The 19077-nt window shown below is 39.8% G+C and overlaps 1 protein-coding gene across 1 annotated transcript in view; it reads left to right on the top strand.

The window, feature by feature from the left end:
• Positions 1-11372, top strand: part of LOC126452261 (aprataxin-like) — a 73297-nt gene extending 61925 nt beyond the window's left edge. Inside the window, exons 3-4 of the mRNA XM_050091052.1 lie at positions 6583-6716; positions 11092-11372. Coding sequence (XP_049947009.1) covers positions 6583-6716; positions 11092-11255 — 298 coding nt within the window. The 3' untranslated portion in view covers positions 11256-11372. The remainder of the gene's footprint in view (positions 1-6582; positions 6717-11091) is intronic.
• Positions 11373-19077: the final 7705 nt, after the last annotated feature.

The following is a 19077-nucleotide window of genomic DNA, read 5'->3' as shown; positions in this document are numbered from 1 at the left end:
ACATCGCTGTGCTACTTTATAATGTTTACGATTATTGAATCGCCCGCCACGTGTGAGATACGGTCAGTGATACGTTTTTTGACCGCGAGAAGCCTATCAGCTGCAGAAATTCATCATCAGTTAACAGAAGTTTATGGCTTGAATGCAATGAGTGAAGGTAAAGTGCGTCGATAGGTTAGAGAGTTTAAAAATGGCCGTCAAAACGTCCATGACGCAGAACGCTCAGGCCGGCCCTCTGTGATCACTGATGATTTGGTGGCTGCAGTCGAAACAAAGATTCATGAGGACAGAAGATTCACAATTTCCACTCTTTCTTTGGAATTTCCACAAGTTTCAAGATCGGTTTTGTACAAAATTGTGTCTGAAAACCTAAACTTTAAGAAACTGTGTTCTCGGTGGGTACCCAGACTCCTCACAGAGGACCACAAAGGGAAGAGATTTGCCACTTCATTGGACTTTTTGATTCTTTACGAGGAAGAAGGGGATGACATGTTGAGTCAAATTGTCACTGGAGATGAAAGATGGGTATCCCATATCACTCCCGAAAGCAAGCGATAATTGATGGAATGGTGACACACAACCTCACCCGTCAAGGTCAAAGCCAAACAGACGCTGTCAAAGCGCAAGATTATGGCAACTGTGTTCTGGGACCGGCGCGGTGTTTTGCTAGTGAACTTTATATGCCACGAGGAACGACAATCAACTCAGATGCCTACTGTGCAACTCTAAAGAAGCTCCGCAGAGCAATTCAAAACAAAAGGCGTGGCATGCTGACAAAAGGAGTTTTGCTTCTGCACGATAACGCTAGGGCTCACACCTCTCAAAAGACTCGGGATTTGATTGATTCTTTTGTCTGGGAAGTTTTGGACCATGCACCATACAGCTCCGACCTTGCTCCTAGCGATTTTCACCTTTTCCGGTACCTGAAACACTATCTTAGTTGTATGGTATGACAAGTGCTTAAATAAACAAGGCAACTATGTAACAAAATAGGTAAAAGTGTGTAGAATCAGAAAATAAAAGTTTTTTTACAAACGTATTTGTATCTTTTTTAAAAAATAAAAACGGCCCTTACTTAAAAAACAACCCTCGTACATAATGCAGAAACTTCAAAATTCTCAGATGTTCACAGTGATGAGAATTTAAATAGGAGAAAGCACATTATGAAACTCCCCAAACAACTTATTTCAGCCATATTTTCACTTAACATCATTGCAAATCTAGGGGATAGAGAAATCAGTATGACGAGACATTTCACATGTTTTCGTTCAATAATGTCATATGTAATAATGTTGTGGGATAAAATTTTAAGAGAGAAAGTGTTCTTTGCTCAAAAATTTGCTGTAAGAATAATATGTGGTGCTGACCCATGTATGGTGCTCATCCACAATCACTTCTATTGCTGCTTCCAGTATATTTATTCCCTCATGAAATTTGTTTTAAATAATCCACAGCAGTTTAAAAGGAACAATGATGTACATAATTACAATGCCAGAAGGAAAAATGACATTCATTACTCCGTATTAAGGTTGTCTTTAGCACAAATATAGGTGCACAAAGCTGCAAACAAAAATTTTAATCACTTACCCAGTGATACAAAATGAAACATCAAAATAACTAAGTGCATTAAAAATTTATGCTTAAATGTAGACAGAGCATTATAAAATGATTATCTTTTTTCATTAACCCATACTTTTCTGTCACTCTGTTGCTATGACTTCTGCTCCCCCCCCCCCCCCCCCTCCACCCCTCAATCCAAAACAACAAAAATTAAAAAATTCTCTCCTACCCAAAAGTTTTGACAAAGTACTGTATGAATAAAATGTTCTCGGTTTTCAAGCCGCATCAAATTGAATAAAATCCTCGAGCTTTTGATGACCATCTCTGCCATCGTCGTCAGGAGTTCACTGACTGCCAGGGCTGCTACGGTTTCTCGCTTATGTAGGCATGATGACATCAGCAGCAGCCAATCAGATAGACCCAATGTGGCACGCGCGCCCTTAAGTCGACCCGGGCAGCTAGCGGCGCTATTGCCCGTGGCCACACCGGTGACATCAGGTGGCGCCAGGGGGAGGTGCCACGTTTGAAACGGCCGCTCCCACGTCACACATGTCTTTGCTTTCTTTCAATGTCCAACACCCGCCCCCATGCCCTGCTGAGTGTGTACCCCTGGTCTCTGTTGAAATTGTTGTTGTTTAAACGAATATCAGCTGCTTCTTCCCTGGCGCCACCTGACTTCACCGGCGCTCGCCACATTCCGTCTATCTGATTGGCTGCTGCTGATGTCGTCATGCCTACATAGGCAAGAAACCATAGCAGCCCTGGCAGTCAATGAACTCCTGACGATGATGGAGGAGGTGGAAATTGAAAGCTTGAGGATTTTATTCAATGTGACGCGGCTTGAAAACCAAAAACGTTTTATTCATGTATGCCGTTGCAAAAGACTCAGAGGACACAAAGTACTGTATATTTGACAAGAGTAATAATTTACACTTCAAGCAAGTCTTTGCTTACATAGGGTATCTGTGTCAACACTGTGTTCTCTCCTTGGCTCTTAACTACAGACTGTGTTTTGTGGCAACATGCTGTCACCTCTCTGACTGAGCTTTAAGCTAACTCCTTATCACTTAGTGCCTGTGTGCAATTCTGTTGTCCCTACTGTCAAAGGGCAACCCAACTGACATTTTTTCCTCCCTGTGAGAGATTTGATGCATTTATAGTCAGTTACTTAGTAATGTAATAAGTGTGTATTTTGAAATTTCTCCAGCACAATGAGCACCTCATGAGATTTTGGGATTACAGCCACATGATACTGACTTATTACATCGATGTTTTGACAACCAGACAGCCATTTTCAGATGAATTGTATGACTAGAAAATTAGTGTTGCACATCACTACATTCATTACAAAAGTTGAAGTGTTGGTCTGAATGAAACTCTTGGCCATGAAAAGATCCTTGTGGGATTAAATTACAGTATCTGCAGAAATACGTTTGATGTAAGTTTTTATTAATTGGGATGGTGGCTTTCAGCTGCATGAGTTGAGAGACCCAGTCGTTTGGTTATTTGTTCACAAAGCAAAATTATATGCCTAGTGCCATTTAATGTGTAGAGAAACTACATAAAAGGACATGTATGCATATTTGTGCTGATGTCCACTTAACTTCATTATATCAAACAAGGGAAAATCCAGGATGGAATGTAACAAAGAAGTTTGTAACTTTATTATATAATGTAACAGAACAACAAATTACATCAAGTGGGAAACGAAATGCAGTTCTCCAAACTAGTCCAAAGAAATTGACCCCAAAGATAATGCACATGGTGTCCTGTTGACTGTCGATAGTCACTCCCACACAAACCCCTATCCTCACCCCTAAAGTGTGGAGTGCTAGGTAGGCCAGGGTACTTAAACTTCATTTCCCGGCCCACACGAGTGTGGATGTAAGGGGTCGGGTGCTGTTGGGTTGTTCTGCTCTTATAACTGGTCCTAGGGTGTGAAAGTTGGGCCGGTTACAACTATCTGACTCTGGCGTGATTGTTGACCTGGTGTGAGGTGTGCATGAAGTTGACTTTGGGGTGGTGAGCGTTGCTGGCAGCATCCAAGCAGTTTTTACCCACACTGTGGAGACTTTGGTCCTCTTTCTGTGGAGGAGGACAGTCACTGTGTGTTTTTCTCATCGTAGTACTCAGTACAGGCCAATGCACAGTGGCTGCAGAGGATGTCGTACCAGATCTATGGGAAGCACGGTGTGTGCAAAAACTGGGTGTGTGTGGTGTGCTGTGATGTCAGAGTTGCACAGAAGGTCTCTGCATGTTTTCTGATTTGCTGCAAGAGACAGGTTAGCTGTGTCTTTTTTGGGAGATGCATGGGTGCAAGAAATTCTGCTGGGATGCGTAATTGTTCTCCATACACGAACTCTGCCGATGAACAGCCCACATCAGTTTTTAAACAATCTGTAAACACAACAAAACCAGTGGCAATGATTGAGTCTAAGAGTCTTTGTAGTCCATCAGGTAGGCCTTTAACGTGCAGTGCCACGTTTCCACCAAGCTGCTGCTGGCTGGGTGGTAGGCGGTTGTTCAGTTATGTCAGAAACCACAAAATGTTGCTAGAACATTGTGGACTCAAAATTGGCGTCCCTTTTCAGTGGGAACGAGAAATGGAAACCCAAAACGGGGCACCCAAGTTTCCATGAATTCTCACGTGGTAGTCTTTGCGGGAATGTCTCTGATCAGAATGGCCTCTGCCCACCATGTGCAACAATCCACTGCCATAAACAAATACCTGTAGCCTTCAGAAGTGGGAGGGGCGCAGCCAAATCAATGTGGATATGCCCGAAACATGCACTAGAAAATGGGAATTGTCCTACTGGAGCGTGCACATGGTGTCTTACTTTACTGTGTTGGCACTGAAGGCAGGAGTGGGCCCAGTCCCGTGTATATTTATTGACTGATGGCTACACAAAACAGTCTGTCACCAACCTCACTGAGATGTTAGTGTGTGGGTGCGCCAAGTTGTCAATGCTGTCAAATTGTCGTCAGAATTGGGGAGTAATGTATTGGCATGGTCTAGCAGTAGAAATGTGGCTCCATACTTAGACAAGCCGCAGGGCACGTCCATAAGTTGTGAATGCAGGCTGATGGAAGAGTCTGCAGCAAAGATTGTAGTTGTGTTCCCAAAGTTGGAGCACTTGCAAGTTCAGAACAATCCAACATCGAAGTTTGCCCATTGATGTGTAAAAAATAGTCTTCCACAATAGTGTCAGTTCCGTGGCTATGGCACACATCTGTAGAAAATCGTCATATGTACTCCATTTGGCGAGCCTGCTGAGGAGAACATGAACTGCTGATTTTTTGGAAACTTGACACGATGGGTTTGTGGTTGGTAAATATTGTGACAGGTCTGCCCTCAATAAAGGGGCGGAAACGCTTGACACCCTCATAAATTTCAAGGAGTTCTGTGGCATATGCACTGCAGTGAGTTTGGCCGGCATGTAGCTTCTGAGAGAAAAAAAACTTTGTGGTTGCCAATGTCTGTTCACCTTCTGATGGAGTGCTGCATCTATTTTGAGCTGGCTTGCTTTGACTACACAAGCTGTGTGGGCTCCTGCTGCATGAGCATCCTGCAGACTGTTTTGCAGCTTTGTGAAGACTGACTCTGTCTTGTGCATCTGTGGAAGCAGGTGTTTGGCATTTTTGTCTCCTCTAGCCAATGCATTGTGTAGCACTGTCTGAATGACGGCCATTCTGGGGAGTTGGCATCGATAAAAAGCATATCATTCTCAGGAATCGCCTGAGTTCTTGATAATTTTGAGATTGAGGGAGAGTATGCAACAATTTCTCTCTTTCACTTTGAGACGTAGGATCCCATGGCGCTGTGAACTGTGGAGTTTGCTGTATCATGTCGAGTTGCTTCTTGATGTTCTGGATGGTGCCGTCAATGTCAAATAGGAAGTTTTGCATGGATGAGATGCTGGTATGGGATGATGCGGGGTATGTGTAAAGAAAAATTGTCCACTGCCACGCCACTGTAGTTTTGGGCTCATCACTTATGTAGGGAAATTTTCACTCCATAAAAGGAAGAGTACCCATATTTGTGCTTATGTCCACTTAACTTTATTATACAGTGTGACACAACAACAAATTACATCAAATGGGAAATGAAACATCCTTCTCAAAATTGGTCCAAAGAAACTGGCCTTGAAGATAATGAAGATAGTGTCCTGTAAACTATCGATAGTCTCTCCCACAAATTCTTATCAATTTAATTACTGAGTTTTAACTTTGTGGTTGTGCACACAATAACACTGTGGCCTATGTGCATCTCAGACGCAGCATAACATGACAAGAGACGTGGTTGTCTAACTTGGACCTGTGCACATGCACTGTTGTGACAATTTTTAGTATAAACATAGCAAAGCACGCTAATAATCTTCACTCCTAAAATTAATCTGTAGGTTGCTGCCTAGTTTTCTGCTTAAAGAAGGTGGCAAGAAGTCAACCTCATCTAACTGCAATCCCGTAATCTTGTTGAATTGAATGAGAAGAAAAAACTTCCTTCTCATCCCATACAATATGTCTCCCCTGACCCGTGGTTCTGGGTTACTTTCCCGAAATCAACCCCTTGTCCTAGACCTCTCCAGTCCTTTTCCTTCACCCTCCTTCCTTTTCCTTCAACCCTTCTGCCTGAAGAAGGAGCCACTGGCTCCAAAAGGTTGCCAGTTACAACCGTCTTTTATGTATGTGTTCTGCCGCCGCTTAGTGAGTAGATTTTTTATCTATCCAATTAGACAATAAATGCTGCATTTTCCAAAATATCCATGGCAGATGGCTATTCTCTGACACTCATACTTACATTGAATTTGTGCACGAAAACAGTAGTTCATAACTCTTCTTCCATACAATGAACAAGAAAGGTTAAATAGCATTGTATGAAGGCTAACAATAACAGTCTGGCAAATTGATAGTAGTAATCTACAGACTTGCTGGGCACATCTGTAGATTATTTGTGTTATAGTTTTGTAGCTAAGTAAGTACAAATAAAAAATGTGAAATGTATATTTTTTAAATATTTTGCAGGATTGGTTACCACGCAGTTGCAAGCATGGCAAGACTACATTTGCATGTGATCAGCGATGACTTCAACTCACCTTCTCTCAAAACAAAAAAGCACTGGAACACTTTTACGACTGACTTCTTTGTTCCCTCAGCAAGTATGTACTTTAGGGATCATCTGTTGTGACCTTAAGAAATTTAAAGATGAAAGTAGAGCATCTACATGCCCCCCTCCCATACTCTGCTAAGCCGATCTGCCATTTTATAGTTAGTGAAAACAATATTATGCAATGAGATAGAGTAGATGGGATTGTAATAGAATTTTTAAGGATACACAGAGGGATGTAGATGAAACAGACATTCCAGCAGATACTTAATTGTGAAGGAGAAAATGTTGCTGCTTAAAAAAAATCCTTTTTTTCTCGTTTTTTCCCCCTGCCCCAATCCACATTTTTATCCTCTTTACCTCAGTTATTTTGCTGCCAAAATAAAAAAAATTACCTCTTTTTAGTGTCTTGTTTCATAATCTAATTCTCTCAGCATCGCCTGATTTAATTTGACTACATTCCATTATCTTTTCTTTATGTTCATCTTATAGCCTCCTTTCAAGACTGTCCATTCCATTCACCTGCTCTCCTAAGTCTTTTGCTATCTCTGAGAGAATGACAATGTTGTCAGCAAACCTTGATGTTTTTAATATCTTCTCCATGAACTTTAATTGTTTCTGCCAGTTTGTCATTTGTTTCTTTACTGCTTGTGAAAATGTACAGATTGAGTAACATCAGGGATAGGCTACAACTCTGTCTTACTCTCTTTTCAACTTTTATGTCTTTTGACTCTTATAACTGCTGAGTGGTTTCTGCAGTGAACTGGTCAGTTGACAATAGCACATTCCTTGTGTTCATTGTAGGTTCTACATCCACATCACTGAAAACTTTCAGCCTGCTGGCTGACCTGTGATTGAAACATGACACCAGTTGGTAAGGGTTGGAAGTCCAAAAATATTGTTTTAAGCAAGTGCTCCAACACACAGTTATTGAAACTTTCATTGGGATTTTGATTTCTCCCATGGGTGCATTTAGCAAGCAGGTTTTTGTTAGCTATGTGTCTGTAGACAGGTTTTACATCATCTGCTATTGACATTGATGGCCATGTCTGTTTTCATCAGCAGTTACACTAGCTGTTTGGTGCTTATATTATGGCTTAGATCCCTTTGAACAGAGAGAATGACAGGGTTCCTCTGTTACGTTTAAACTTATTCCTACCGTTAAGCTTCCTTATTCTGCCCATATTTATTATCTGCAGAGATAAAATGTAACTTCAACACAATTCCTAAAAGTAAGTGCTATTTCAGATCATTACGATCACTAAAACGAAAACAGAATGCTGAACTGATGTTCACCTATTACCTACAGCAGCTCAACACCATCCTGACCAACCTGCAAAGCAGTGGTCAAAGAATAAGTAGAGTGAAGCCAAAGGAAGTCTGCTGCAGCTGTGACAAACTTAGCTCAATTGATAGCAGGGAGAAGGGACATGTCATTTAGAAAATACTCTTTCTTTTCCATTAATATACACCAAACATACAAAAACCATACATATTCTGATTCAGGAAGGACTAGGGTGTAACCTAACACAACAAAAAAAGCTTGTTATTCTGACAGATTTTCTGTTCATGTTTCCCTTAAGAATTTATGTTTTGGAAGGATTTCTTTCTTTCTTTCTTTTCTTTTTTTTCTCTTTTTTTTCTTCTCTTTTTTTTCTCTTTTTTTTTCTTCTCTTTTTTTCTTTTCTTTTTTTTTTCTTTTTTTCATCAGTCTTGAGACTGATTTTGTGTCAACTGTGACTTCTGCTCCTCACCTCGGACTAGCACTTAAACTCTGTATCCTCAATTACTGTTTGTATATATTCTAATCTCTCTCTACTCCTCTGTCTCCATGGAAATCTTTCCCTAATGTCATTAACCCTTGTACCACCACCTTGTCCATTCTTCTAATTAGTATTTTACTCATAGCTGTATTATTTTCCTCACTGATTATGTGGAGAAGCACCTCGTGTCGTACATTTTCAGTACACTTAATTTTCAGCATCCTACTATAACATTACGTCTGAAAAATTTTGATTCTCTTCATTTCCAGTTTTCTTGTACTCATTGATTCACTTCCATACAGTGCTTGTCTGCAGATGTACCTTCTCAGAAATTTATTTCTTAAATTGAGGCCTACATTTGGTGCTATACCTCAGTTGGAATAATAAAGTGATTGACAGCTAGTTGTTTATGGGGCATCTACCTTAGCAACAGCCAAATCAGCGAATGAGCTTGGTCATGCCTTCTGCCTCTTCACTGTTGTCGTATCACTCTGCTACCTCAAGAAGTGCCAATTTCTGCAGTCAGTTGAAGACGACACTTCTGCCGAGTAAAGAATTGTGGTTCATTTTTCTCTGTGTGGTGCATTTATTTTTGTGCCAAAATGTCTTAAATTAGTTGGGAAAATTTGCAAAAAAGTGATAAGACTACTACCACCCAGCTAAGCAAATTGAATACTGCACATTAATGGATAGAAGGTGAATCTACCTGTAACAAAAATGGCCAGCTGTTGCTCCTGCAGCCATGTTGTGTGTACAAACAAATGGGAACTGATAACAGTGGCCAAACCCCCTTGCCCAACTGTGTCATTTTGTTATTTTGATTCACACAGAGTAGACTTCTTTTGACAAGAAATGTGTCTCTGTCTGCACTAGATTCCTTCTTACATAATCCTTGCTTTGTCCATCATATATTATTTTGCTCATGAGATAGCAGGATTCCTTCACTTCATCTGCTACATTGTTTTCAGTTTTGACGTAAAGTTTGTCTCTAATCTCATTTCTGCTGCCCTTAAATACCTTCATCTTTCTTTGATTTATTCTCAATCTGTATTCTGTGTTCAATGGACTGATCATTTTATTCCATTCCTTATGTCTTGTAATTCCTCCTCACATACATAGATGCAGGGCAGTGCTGAGGGCATGGTGAGATAGGTTCCTGACAAAGGTGCAGGTACAGAGGGGGTCAAAAACTGACCAAAAAAAGATGATGGTTTGAGTTCTCTTATGTCTTGTATTCTTATATTCTGCTTGCAAGTAGCCTTCCCCGTGACCAGCAACTGGAAACATATGTCGAAGGCACACTTTAATTTTCACAGGGTCATTTAACCCCCAGACCTAGTCTGCTAACAGATCTCCTAAGCCATTTTCCTTCACATACCCCCTTCCACCCCCAAGAAGCAGCTGTGAGAGACTTCCCCCTTTGTCACCCATTACCACCCCAGACCGGAACAGCTGAACCACATCCTTTGTCAGGGCTTCTATTACGTATCATCATGCCCTGAAATAAGGGGTATCCTACCAAAGTTCCTTCCTACCCACCAAAAATAGTGTTCTATAGCTCACCCAACCTCCACAACATCCTAGTCCATGTCCATGTCACTTTCAATCCCATATCCACGTAGAAGACCCAGGTGCAAGACCTGTCCAATCCACCTACCCAATATTCCTGTTCCAGTCCTGGCACAGGCTTATCCTTCCCCATCAGAGGAGGGCCACCAGTAAAAGAAGTAATGTGATATACCAGCTCTGCTGCAGTCATTGCATAGCTTTTTATATTTGTATGACTACCAACCAGTGATGAAAAGCCTCCATTAAGCTATGGCCAACAGCACAATAGACCATCCTGAGGCACAACATGCAGCTGAACTGGATCTTCCCTTCCACTACAAGCATTTCTGAACTGCGCAGATGGAGCTAACCTTGCAACATATTCTCCACTCTCAAAATCATCCTTATCTCAACCTGCAGAAACCTATTGTCTCCACACCGTTCACCCAAGAGTGTCCGTCCCCTCTGCCCAATCACCTCTCTGTTCATGTCCCCTCACCCTCATAGGGTGCCGCTCTCTGCCAATGCTACCACCTGCCTTTCCCCTTCCCTGCTCCTTTCCTCCCTCCCTCCCCCCCCCCCCCCCCCCAACCCACCAGCCACCTTCCTACCTCACAGTCTCCCAATCATATGCCTAGCAGGCATGTCATGCTCTGTACTCTCCACTAGACAGTGCTCTTCTCCCCTGCATGTCACCCCTCTTCCCCCCTCCCATTGTATCCTGCTATCCCTCCCCCATAACTGTCCCAGGTAGCTACTTTCATTCAAGGTGAGAGTTGTATTCCAGTCTGAGCTACTGGTCATGTGTGCATTGTTGATATTCCAACTGGGAGTTTCCTTTCTTAGGCTAGTTAGTTAGTTGGTTAGTTAGTAAGGAAGTAAGTAAGTAAGACAGTCAGTCACTTCCATACTATGTGGAGTGTAATTGCAATGCCCCGCTATGATAACTGCTCTTTGCCAAATGTATGCTTCCATAACATTCTACTGATGAATGAATGATAGATACATTGTCATATACACAGTTATTTTCTTCAATAAATTTGTGTATCTTCATTTCTCTCTGTGGAGACGGCATAATTTATTAATTTTGGTTTCATGGGCTATTTGTTGTTTCAGAAGTGTTGGCAGAAGTTGAAGAACATGGTAAATTTAACCGCATTTCTAGTGATGTTGCAAAAAAGTTGATGGACACACCACTGAAATGTAATAAGTGCAGCTTTCAGTCACCAACTATTCCAAAGTTAAAACAACATTTACTTACACATATAACAAAAAAATGAATCAAACTGGACTTCAAATTGGGAATAATGTTCCTACAGTGATTTTTTGTTGTTTTATTATATGGTACTTCCACTGAAACTGAAATTTTATTTTGAATAGAAAATGTGAACTTTTGTCATGGATTTTATTTGCATAAAATAAATTGTATTTATTATGCAACAGCATGCACTTATGTTTTGGTCTGCAAATATTACTTTTATTATTGAATAATATTAGCTAATGTGTATACAGGGTGGTCCATTGATCGTGATCGGGTCGAATATCTCACAAAATAAGCATCAAATGAAAAAACTACAAAGAACAAAACTCGTCTAGCTTGAAGGAGGAAACCAGATGGCGCTATGGTTGGCACGCTAGGTGGCACTGCCATAGGTCAAATGGATATCAACTGCATTTTTTTAAATAGGAACGCCCATTTTTTATTACATATTCGTGTAGTACGTAAAGAAATATGAATGTTTTAGTTGGACCACTTTTTTCGCTTTGTGATAGACGGCTCTGTAATAGTCACAAACATATGGCTCACAATTTTAGATGAACAGTTGGTAACAGGTAGGTTTTTTAAATTAAAATACAGACGGTAGGTACGTTTGAACATTTTATTTCGATTGTTCCAATGTGATACATGTACCTTTGTGAACTTATAATTTCTGAGAATGCATGCTGTTACAGCGTGATTAGCTGTAAATACCACATTAATGCAATAAATGCTCAAAATGATGTCCGTCAACCTCAATGCATTTGGCAATATGTGTAACGACATTCCTCTCAACAGCGAGTTGTTCGCCTTCCGTAATGTTCGCACATGCATTGACAATGCGCTGACGCATTTTGTCAGGCATTGTCGGTGGATCACGATAGCAAATATCCTTCAACTTTCCCCACAGAAAGAAATCCGGGGATGTCAGATCCGGTGAACGTGCGGGCCATGGTATGGTGCTTCAACGACCAATCCACCTGTCATAAAATATGCTATTCAATACTGCTTCAACCGCATGTGAGCTGTGTGCCGGACGTCCATCATGTTGGAAGTACATTGCCATTCTGTCATGCAGTGAAACATCTTGTAGTAACATCAGCAGAACATTATGTAGGAAATCAGCATACATTGCATCATTTAGATTGCCATTGATAAAATGGGGGCCAATTATCCTTCCTGCCATAATGCCGCACCATACATTATCCCGCCAAGGTCGCTGATGTTCCACTTGCCGCAGCCATAGTGGATTTTACGTTGTCCAGTAGTGCATATTATGCCGGGTTACGTTACCGCTGTTGGTGAATGACGCTTCGTTGCTAAATAGAACGCGTGCAAAAAATCTGTCATCATCCCGTATTTTCTCTTGTGCCCAGTTGCAGAACCGTACATGATGTTCTGAGTCATCGCCGTGCAATTCCTGGTACATAGAAATATGGTATGGGTGCAATTGATGTTGATGTAGCATTCTCAACACCGACGTTTTTGAGATTCCTGATTCTCATGCAATTTGTCTGCTACTGATGTGCAGATTAGCCACGACAGCAGCTAAAACACCTACTTGGGCATCAGCATTTGTTGCAGGTCGTGGTTGACATTTCACATGTGGCTGGCTGAACATTTCCTGTTTCCTTAAATAATGTAACTATCTGGTGAATGGTCCGGACACTTGGATGATGTCATCCAGGATGCGAGCAGCATACATAGCACATGCCTGTTGGGCATTTTGATCACAATAGCCATATATCAACATGATATCGACCTTTCCCGCAATTGGTAAACTGTCCATTTTAACACGGGTAATGTATCACGAAGCAAATACCGTCCGCACTGGCGGAATGTTGCGTGATATCACGTACTTATACGTTTGTGACTATTACAACGCCATCTATCATAAAGCGAAAAAAGTGGTCCAACTAAAACATTCATATTTCTTTACGTACTACACAAATATGTAATAAAAATGGGGGTTCCTATTTAAAAAAACACAGTTGATATCCGTTTGACCTATGGCAGCGCCATCTAGTGGGCCAACCATAGTGCCATCTGGTTTCCCCATTCAAGCTAGACAAGTTTCGTTCTTTGTAGTTTTTTTTCTTTTGATGCTTATTTTGTGAGATATTTGGCCCAGTCATTATCAATGGACCACCCTATACATTAACCTGACAAGAATTAAGAAAGGAACTATATTATATGTACTCAGAAAATAAAAACTAATAAAAGTAAGTAACATAATAAGGTCCTATATTTATCTACACTGCCCCATAATTTCTGTAATTTCTGGTAGTGACAGCATGCCGGCAGCATGTTCAGTATTTGATGGATGCAGTGAGCACATCAATACGACTGCCTGCAGGCTTGTGGTGTACATTATGAAAGCATCTGTTGCTCATTGCTATTTCCTCTCACAGGTCAACCTACAAAAGTAACAAAAAATGAGTACATGCAAGAACTTGTAAAATACTGATGAAACCATTACATTACTGAGAGAGAAAATGATTTCATGTATGATTTAGAACCATCAGGAGACACAAGACTCTGTTCTCATCTGTTTTCATTTTCAAGTGACAGCAACTATCGAACACTAATGGTAGTTCCACAGGGCACATACAACGATATACCGGGTGATCAAAAAGTCAGTATAAATTTGAAAACTGAATAAATCACGGAATAATGTAGATAGAGAGGTACAAATTGACACACATGCTTGGAATGACATGGGGTTTTATTAGAACAAAAAAAAAAAAAAAAAAAAAAAAAAAGTTCAAAAAATGTCCGACAGATCGCGCTTCATCTGATCAGCATAGTGATAATTAGCATAACAAAATAAGACAAAGCAAAGATGATGATCTTTACAGGAAATGTTCAATATGTCCACCATCATTCCTCAGCAATAGCTGTAGTCGAGGAATAACGTTGTGAACAGCACTGTAAAGCATGTCTGGAGTTATGGTGAGGCATTGGCGTCAGATGTTGTCTTTCAGCATCCCTAGAGATGTCGGTCGATCACAATACACTTGCGACTTCAGGTAACCCCAAAGCCAATAATCGCACGGACTGAGGTCTGGGCACCTGGTAGGCCAAGCATGACGAAAGTGGCGGCTGAGCACACGATCATCACCAAATGACGCGCGGAAGAGATCTTTCACGCGTCTTGCGTTATGGGGTGGAGCGCCATCCTGCATAAACATCGTATGTTCCAGCAGGTGTTAATCAGCCAGGCTGGAGATGATGCGGTTCTGTAACATATCAGCGTATCTCTCACCCGTCATGGTAGCAGTTACAAAACTAGAATCACGCATATCCTCGAAGAAAAAAGGCCCGATAACCGTAGATGTGGTAAATCCAATCCATACCGTGACTTTCTCATCGTGCAATGGAGTTTCCATGACAGTTCTAGGATTTTCGGTAGCCCAAATTCTGCATTTGTGGACGTTGACAGACCCTCAGAGCGTGAAATGAGCTTCGTCGGTCCACAACACGTTACTCAACCAATCATCATCTTCCGCGATCTTTTGAAATGCCCACACCGCAAATACCCTCTGCTTCACTAAATTGCCAGGTAACAGTTCATGATACCGATGGATTTTGTACAGATAGCATCGGAGGGTAGAGCTCAGTGCCAACCAAACAGTAGTGTGTGGAATGCCGGTGCGACGTGTGACTGCACGAGCGCTGACTTCCCTGTGTATAGACGAACCCGCTACAGTCACCATTTCTTCCTGAGCTGTCTCAGCAGCATTACTCCTTGTGCTTGGTTGGCCACTATGGGGTCTATCGTATAAACAACCCGTGGCTTCGAACTTCGAAATCATTCTCGCCACAGCTGCATTTGTCAACAGAACTTTACCCATTCGAATCCCCTTCCTATGGCAATAGGATCGTAATGCTGAACTAGCACATTCCCCATTCTGATAATACAGCTTCACTGAAAGCGCCTTTTCAGGTATCGTCAACATGCTGTGACTGCTGGTGCATCTGATTCTCTCTCTCACTACAGCTCCTTTTATACACAACTGTCATGCGCAGTCACTGACGTTTTGGTGTCCAGTGCCGTCTGCCATCTGTCAGACATTTTGTGAACTATTTTTTTTTTTTCTCTAATAAAACCCCATGTCATTCCAACCATGTGTGTCAATTTTTACCTCTCTATCTACATTATTCCGTGGTTTATTAAGTTTTCAAATTTATACTGACTTTTTGATCACCTGGTACTTAAAGCAATCAGTACTTCATATGTCATGTGAAATTCTTTTGCAAAACTGGAAGACTGATTATTTAGCTGTGCATTGCAGAAAGTTTCTGATATAACATCTTGTGAAACACCATTCGGCAAGCTACTACCTTTACTCCTTTCATTATTCACTCTCACAAGTTGAATAGACCACTATGAAACTATACGAAGCTGCAGATATTAATATGAGTGCTTTATACAGCCCAAGAATTTCTTCGGGTTTAAATTACTTCTCTCCTTTTCAAATGCCAGAAGACTGTAGAAGATTGTTTCCCATGTGCTTCTTTGAGAGCTCTAATAATAATAATAATAATAATAATAATAATAATAATAATAATTTTCAATAATTGTTTTGCACTTGGGAGTGTATTTTCAAATTACTTCTTACTTTGGAGCTAAGTAGATCATAATTACTGTTCTGAAGGCCCCTGATTGATGCAACCTGCCAAACCCTCTTGCTTTTCTTTGTTTTCCCTATTTTCTTGTTAGATTTCTTCCATGACAAATGTCGTCCTCTGCTTTCGTACTTGCTGCCTACCACATTGTAAAACAGTAATATGTAAAATACACAAAATAAGGGAAAGGCAATCATCCAACATAGCTTGAAAATAAATGAATATATGCTCAAGTCAAAAACATTATGGGTTTTCTTGTGCGATTTGCTGTGTGTTTGATATGACACATGATCATCATGTCAATTGAAAATTATGAGCTGCATCTCAGATGGCAGCCTCCAGAATTACTACCATGTTGGTAACATAATCTCAAGTTTCCCCTTTGCTATAATGCCCAATACCACTTTAAATCTCTTCCACCTGTGTTTTGGTTTTAGAATGGTGTGTCCACATCTTTGAACTGTACTGTACTATCTTGTGGTATTCCAGAAACCACCTTGCTTCTTATTATGCCTCTCCGTTAACCACTGAATTGCTTGTGACACATATGTGTCACTGATTTGCACATGCTGTCATAACTATGTACATGTTATGCAGCAAGTGTCAATAGTGCCAGTGACTGAATGTTGTGGGTATAAGTGTAGAATAGAATAGAATGTAATGTGTATTGTCACATGACATGTTATATACAATCGTTTGATCGAGACATTGGTGACTCGTCAGTGAATAATTCTATGCCTGTCTAAATATACCTTAAAACAAGATACATTAAAATAAAGCATATGGATGCTCCCAGAAGCACATTACAACATAAAAAGATAACTACATGTTGGATTTCTTTCTGTTTCTTAAAATTTTCCGCAGTGGTTTAATTAAAATTTTTCTATTTAAATATTTTTCATGTTTGTTTCTCTAGTTTATAAATATGGACATACTTCATAAGAGCACGTACTTCCATAAAAGTAATATATATGGACACACATAAAAAGAATGTATACCTCCATTAAAAGAGAACATAAGCATACACATAGAATGTAATGTAGAAATATCAGAAAAACAAAACAAATGTAGTATCTCCTACTTGTCTTCCTCGTTTATAAAACCATCCATGTTGTAGTAATATTTGCTTTTCAAATATTTTTTACTATTTGCACCTGTGGGCTCTAGCTTGCAGTCCTTGAACTTTGAATGCATTTTACTGCTAAGCTTAAAAGCCACATAATATGGAGTATTTTCAAGTAATGTTAAGTCAGTGACAAGGTAACATGTAATCTTGTTTGTGCATTATTTCATAAGCATCTGTAAATGACTTTCCCTCAAAAAGATGTGGGTTTTCTTAGCTCAAAGAAAAGTGTTTCATATATAAACATAGAAGGAATCGAAACTTCCTGGCAGATTAAAACTGTGTGCCGGACCGAGACTCGAACTCGGTACAGCACGCAGTTTTAATCTGCCAGGAAGTTTCATATCAGCGCACACTCCGCTGCAGAGTGAAAATCTCATTCATAGAAGGAATCGTCAGTAATTCAAGGCTTGCAAATAAAGGTTTGATTATTGTCTATTGTTTGTTCCAATTGTAACTCTGATAATTTTTTTCTGTAGCTTCAACACTCTGAGCAGGCTTCCTTTTCCAACTCCCCAAAAAAGTATGCCATATTGTAATATAACATGGTGAAAATGATTCTGTGTGGTGAAGTTTGGGATGCGTATCATTGCTTAACACAAGAAAAACAGAACACCACATCATATTATGGATATCTTCCAGCAAATAAATAATATGTATCTTGTGTAAACCGGGTTGCTGCTTCTTAATGCTCTCATAGGTTCATCTTGATATTACTGCATCGTCACTCAGGGATCATGCAATGGTAGAAATAAGCTCCAGGAATTCATGTTCACAAGAGTTTTATTTTGCACGCTAGATGTTTGGCGACGAACTCAAACTGCCCTGAACTGAACCAAAACTGACTTATGGTGGCGTACAAATCACCCCTCTTCACAATATTTTAAACAATTACTGACATTGTTACGCATTAAATTTTTAGATTTATACAATTAAAATTTTTATGTACATCTTCCCAAATTGCATAGAAATTTATATAATTAAAAGTGTATAATTGCATACAAAGACAGGACAGAATCTGTTTCTATTAAGACTATAAATTACATGTTTTATCATTGCAACAATATATTTCATTAATTTGCATATATCATTTTACTTACTTAAAGGATAATCACCCTATCATTTTCAGGTGAACAGAGGGATTAGTTTTATTGAATGAAAGGCCTAGATTCAATTAATCAAATTTTGTATGATTAAAATTTTGCATTTCTGTATAGATGTAATTACAAATCCATTAACTAACACCAATTAAAACATGAGTGCTTAATTCTGACTGAAAAATTGTCTTGTCATATTTCTATTAGGGATACAATTTGTTTTTGGCTTCAATACATAAAATAGCTGTCTTTCGATGACTAGAAATATCGGAACTTTAATTGTTAATTACTTCATAATTACAATAGCAATTATTCCTACCATGTGCCAGAAGTTTGAACAATGTACAAATTGTTATGGTACATCAACTTTTAGTCCAACATGTTTCCTTCATTCTGCATGTTGGTGAGGCCCAACGTAAACAGTGTCAAAACAATAGCTTAAATTAGTGCAAATTACTAATTTGCTGCAAAAGAAAATCTTCACTGTATTCGAATCCAGATAAGCAGAGGAGACAAAATCAAAGCAGCAGTTTAAACTGATATAAATGACTGATATTGCATATATGTCCTCTTTGGGAGAGTGGGGATGAGACTGGAGAAGTGTACAGGATCCCAAAAAGGGTTATGGTATTACAGTATCTTGCAACTGGTGTAAAATATGCATGATACCCAATTTTCTAACAATTAAGTCAGTTACTTTATTAGAACCCTCACTGCGTAAGCAAAGCTATTTAACCACCTCAGTAAGCAATCCATGCGAACAGTCCATGTCAAGTTTTGGTTTTGGTTACTCCAAGAAATTTAACAGATTCTGCAGTGATCAGTTCTATGCATTCATAACTGAACTGTGTTATATATTCAACAGTTTGTTTGATCCTGAAGTGTACAATTAGTTTTTGTTAGGTTGAGCTTCATAGCATTATTATTTATCCAATTTTCTAATTCTCGAAGAGTTTTTTTTGTTTTCTGCGTTAACTCTTCAGTGTTTTTACAGC

This window comes from Schistocerca serialis, unplaced genomic scaffold (assembly GCF_023864345.2).
Source record: "Schistocerca serialis cubense isolate TAMUIC-IGC-003099 unplaced genomic scaffold, iqSchSeri2.2 HiC_scaffold_843, whole genome shotgun sequence".
Classification (NCBI taxonomy): Eukaryota; Metazoa; Arthropoda; class Insecta; order Orthoptera; family Acrididae; genus Schistocerca; species Schistocerca serialis.
This window is presented reverse-complemented; position numbering and strand designations above follow the sequence as displayed.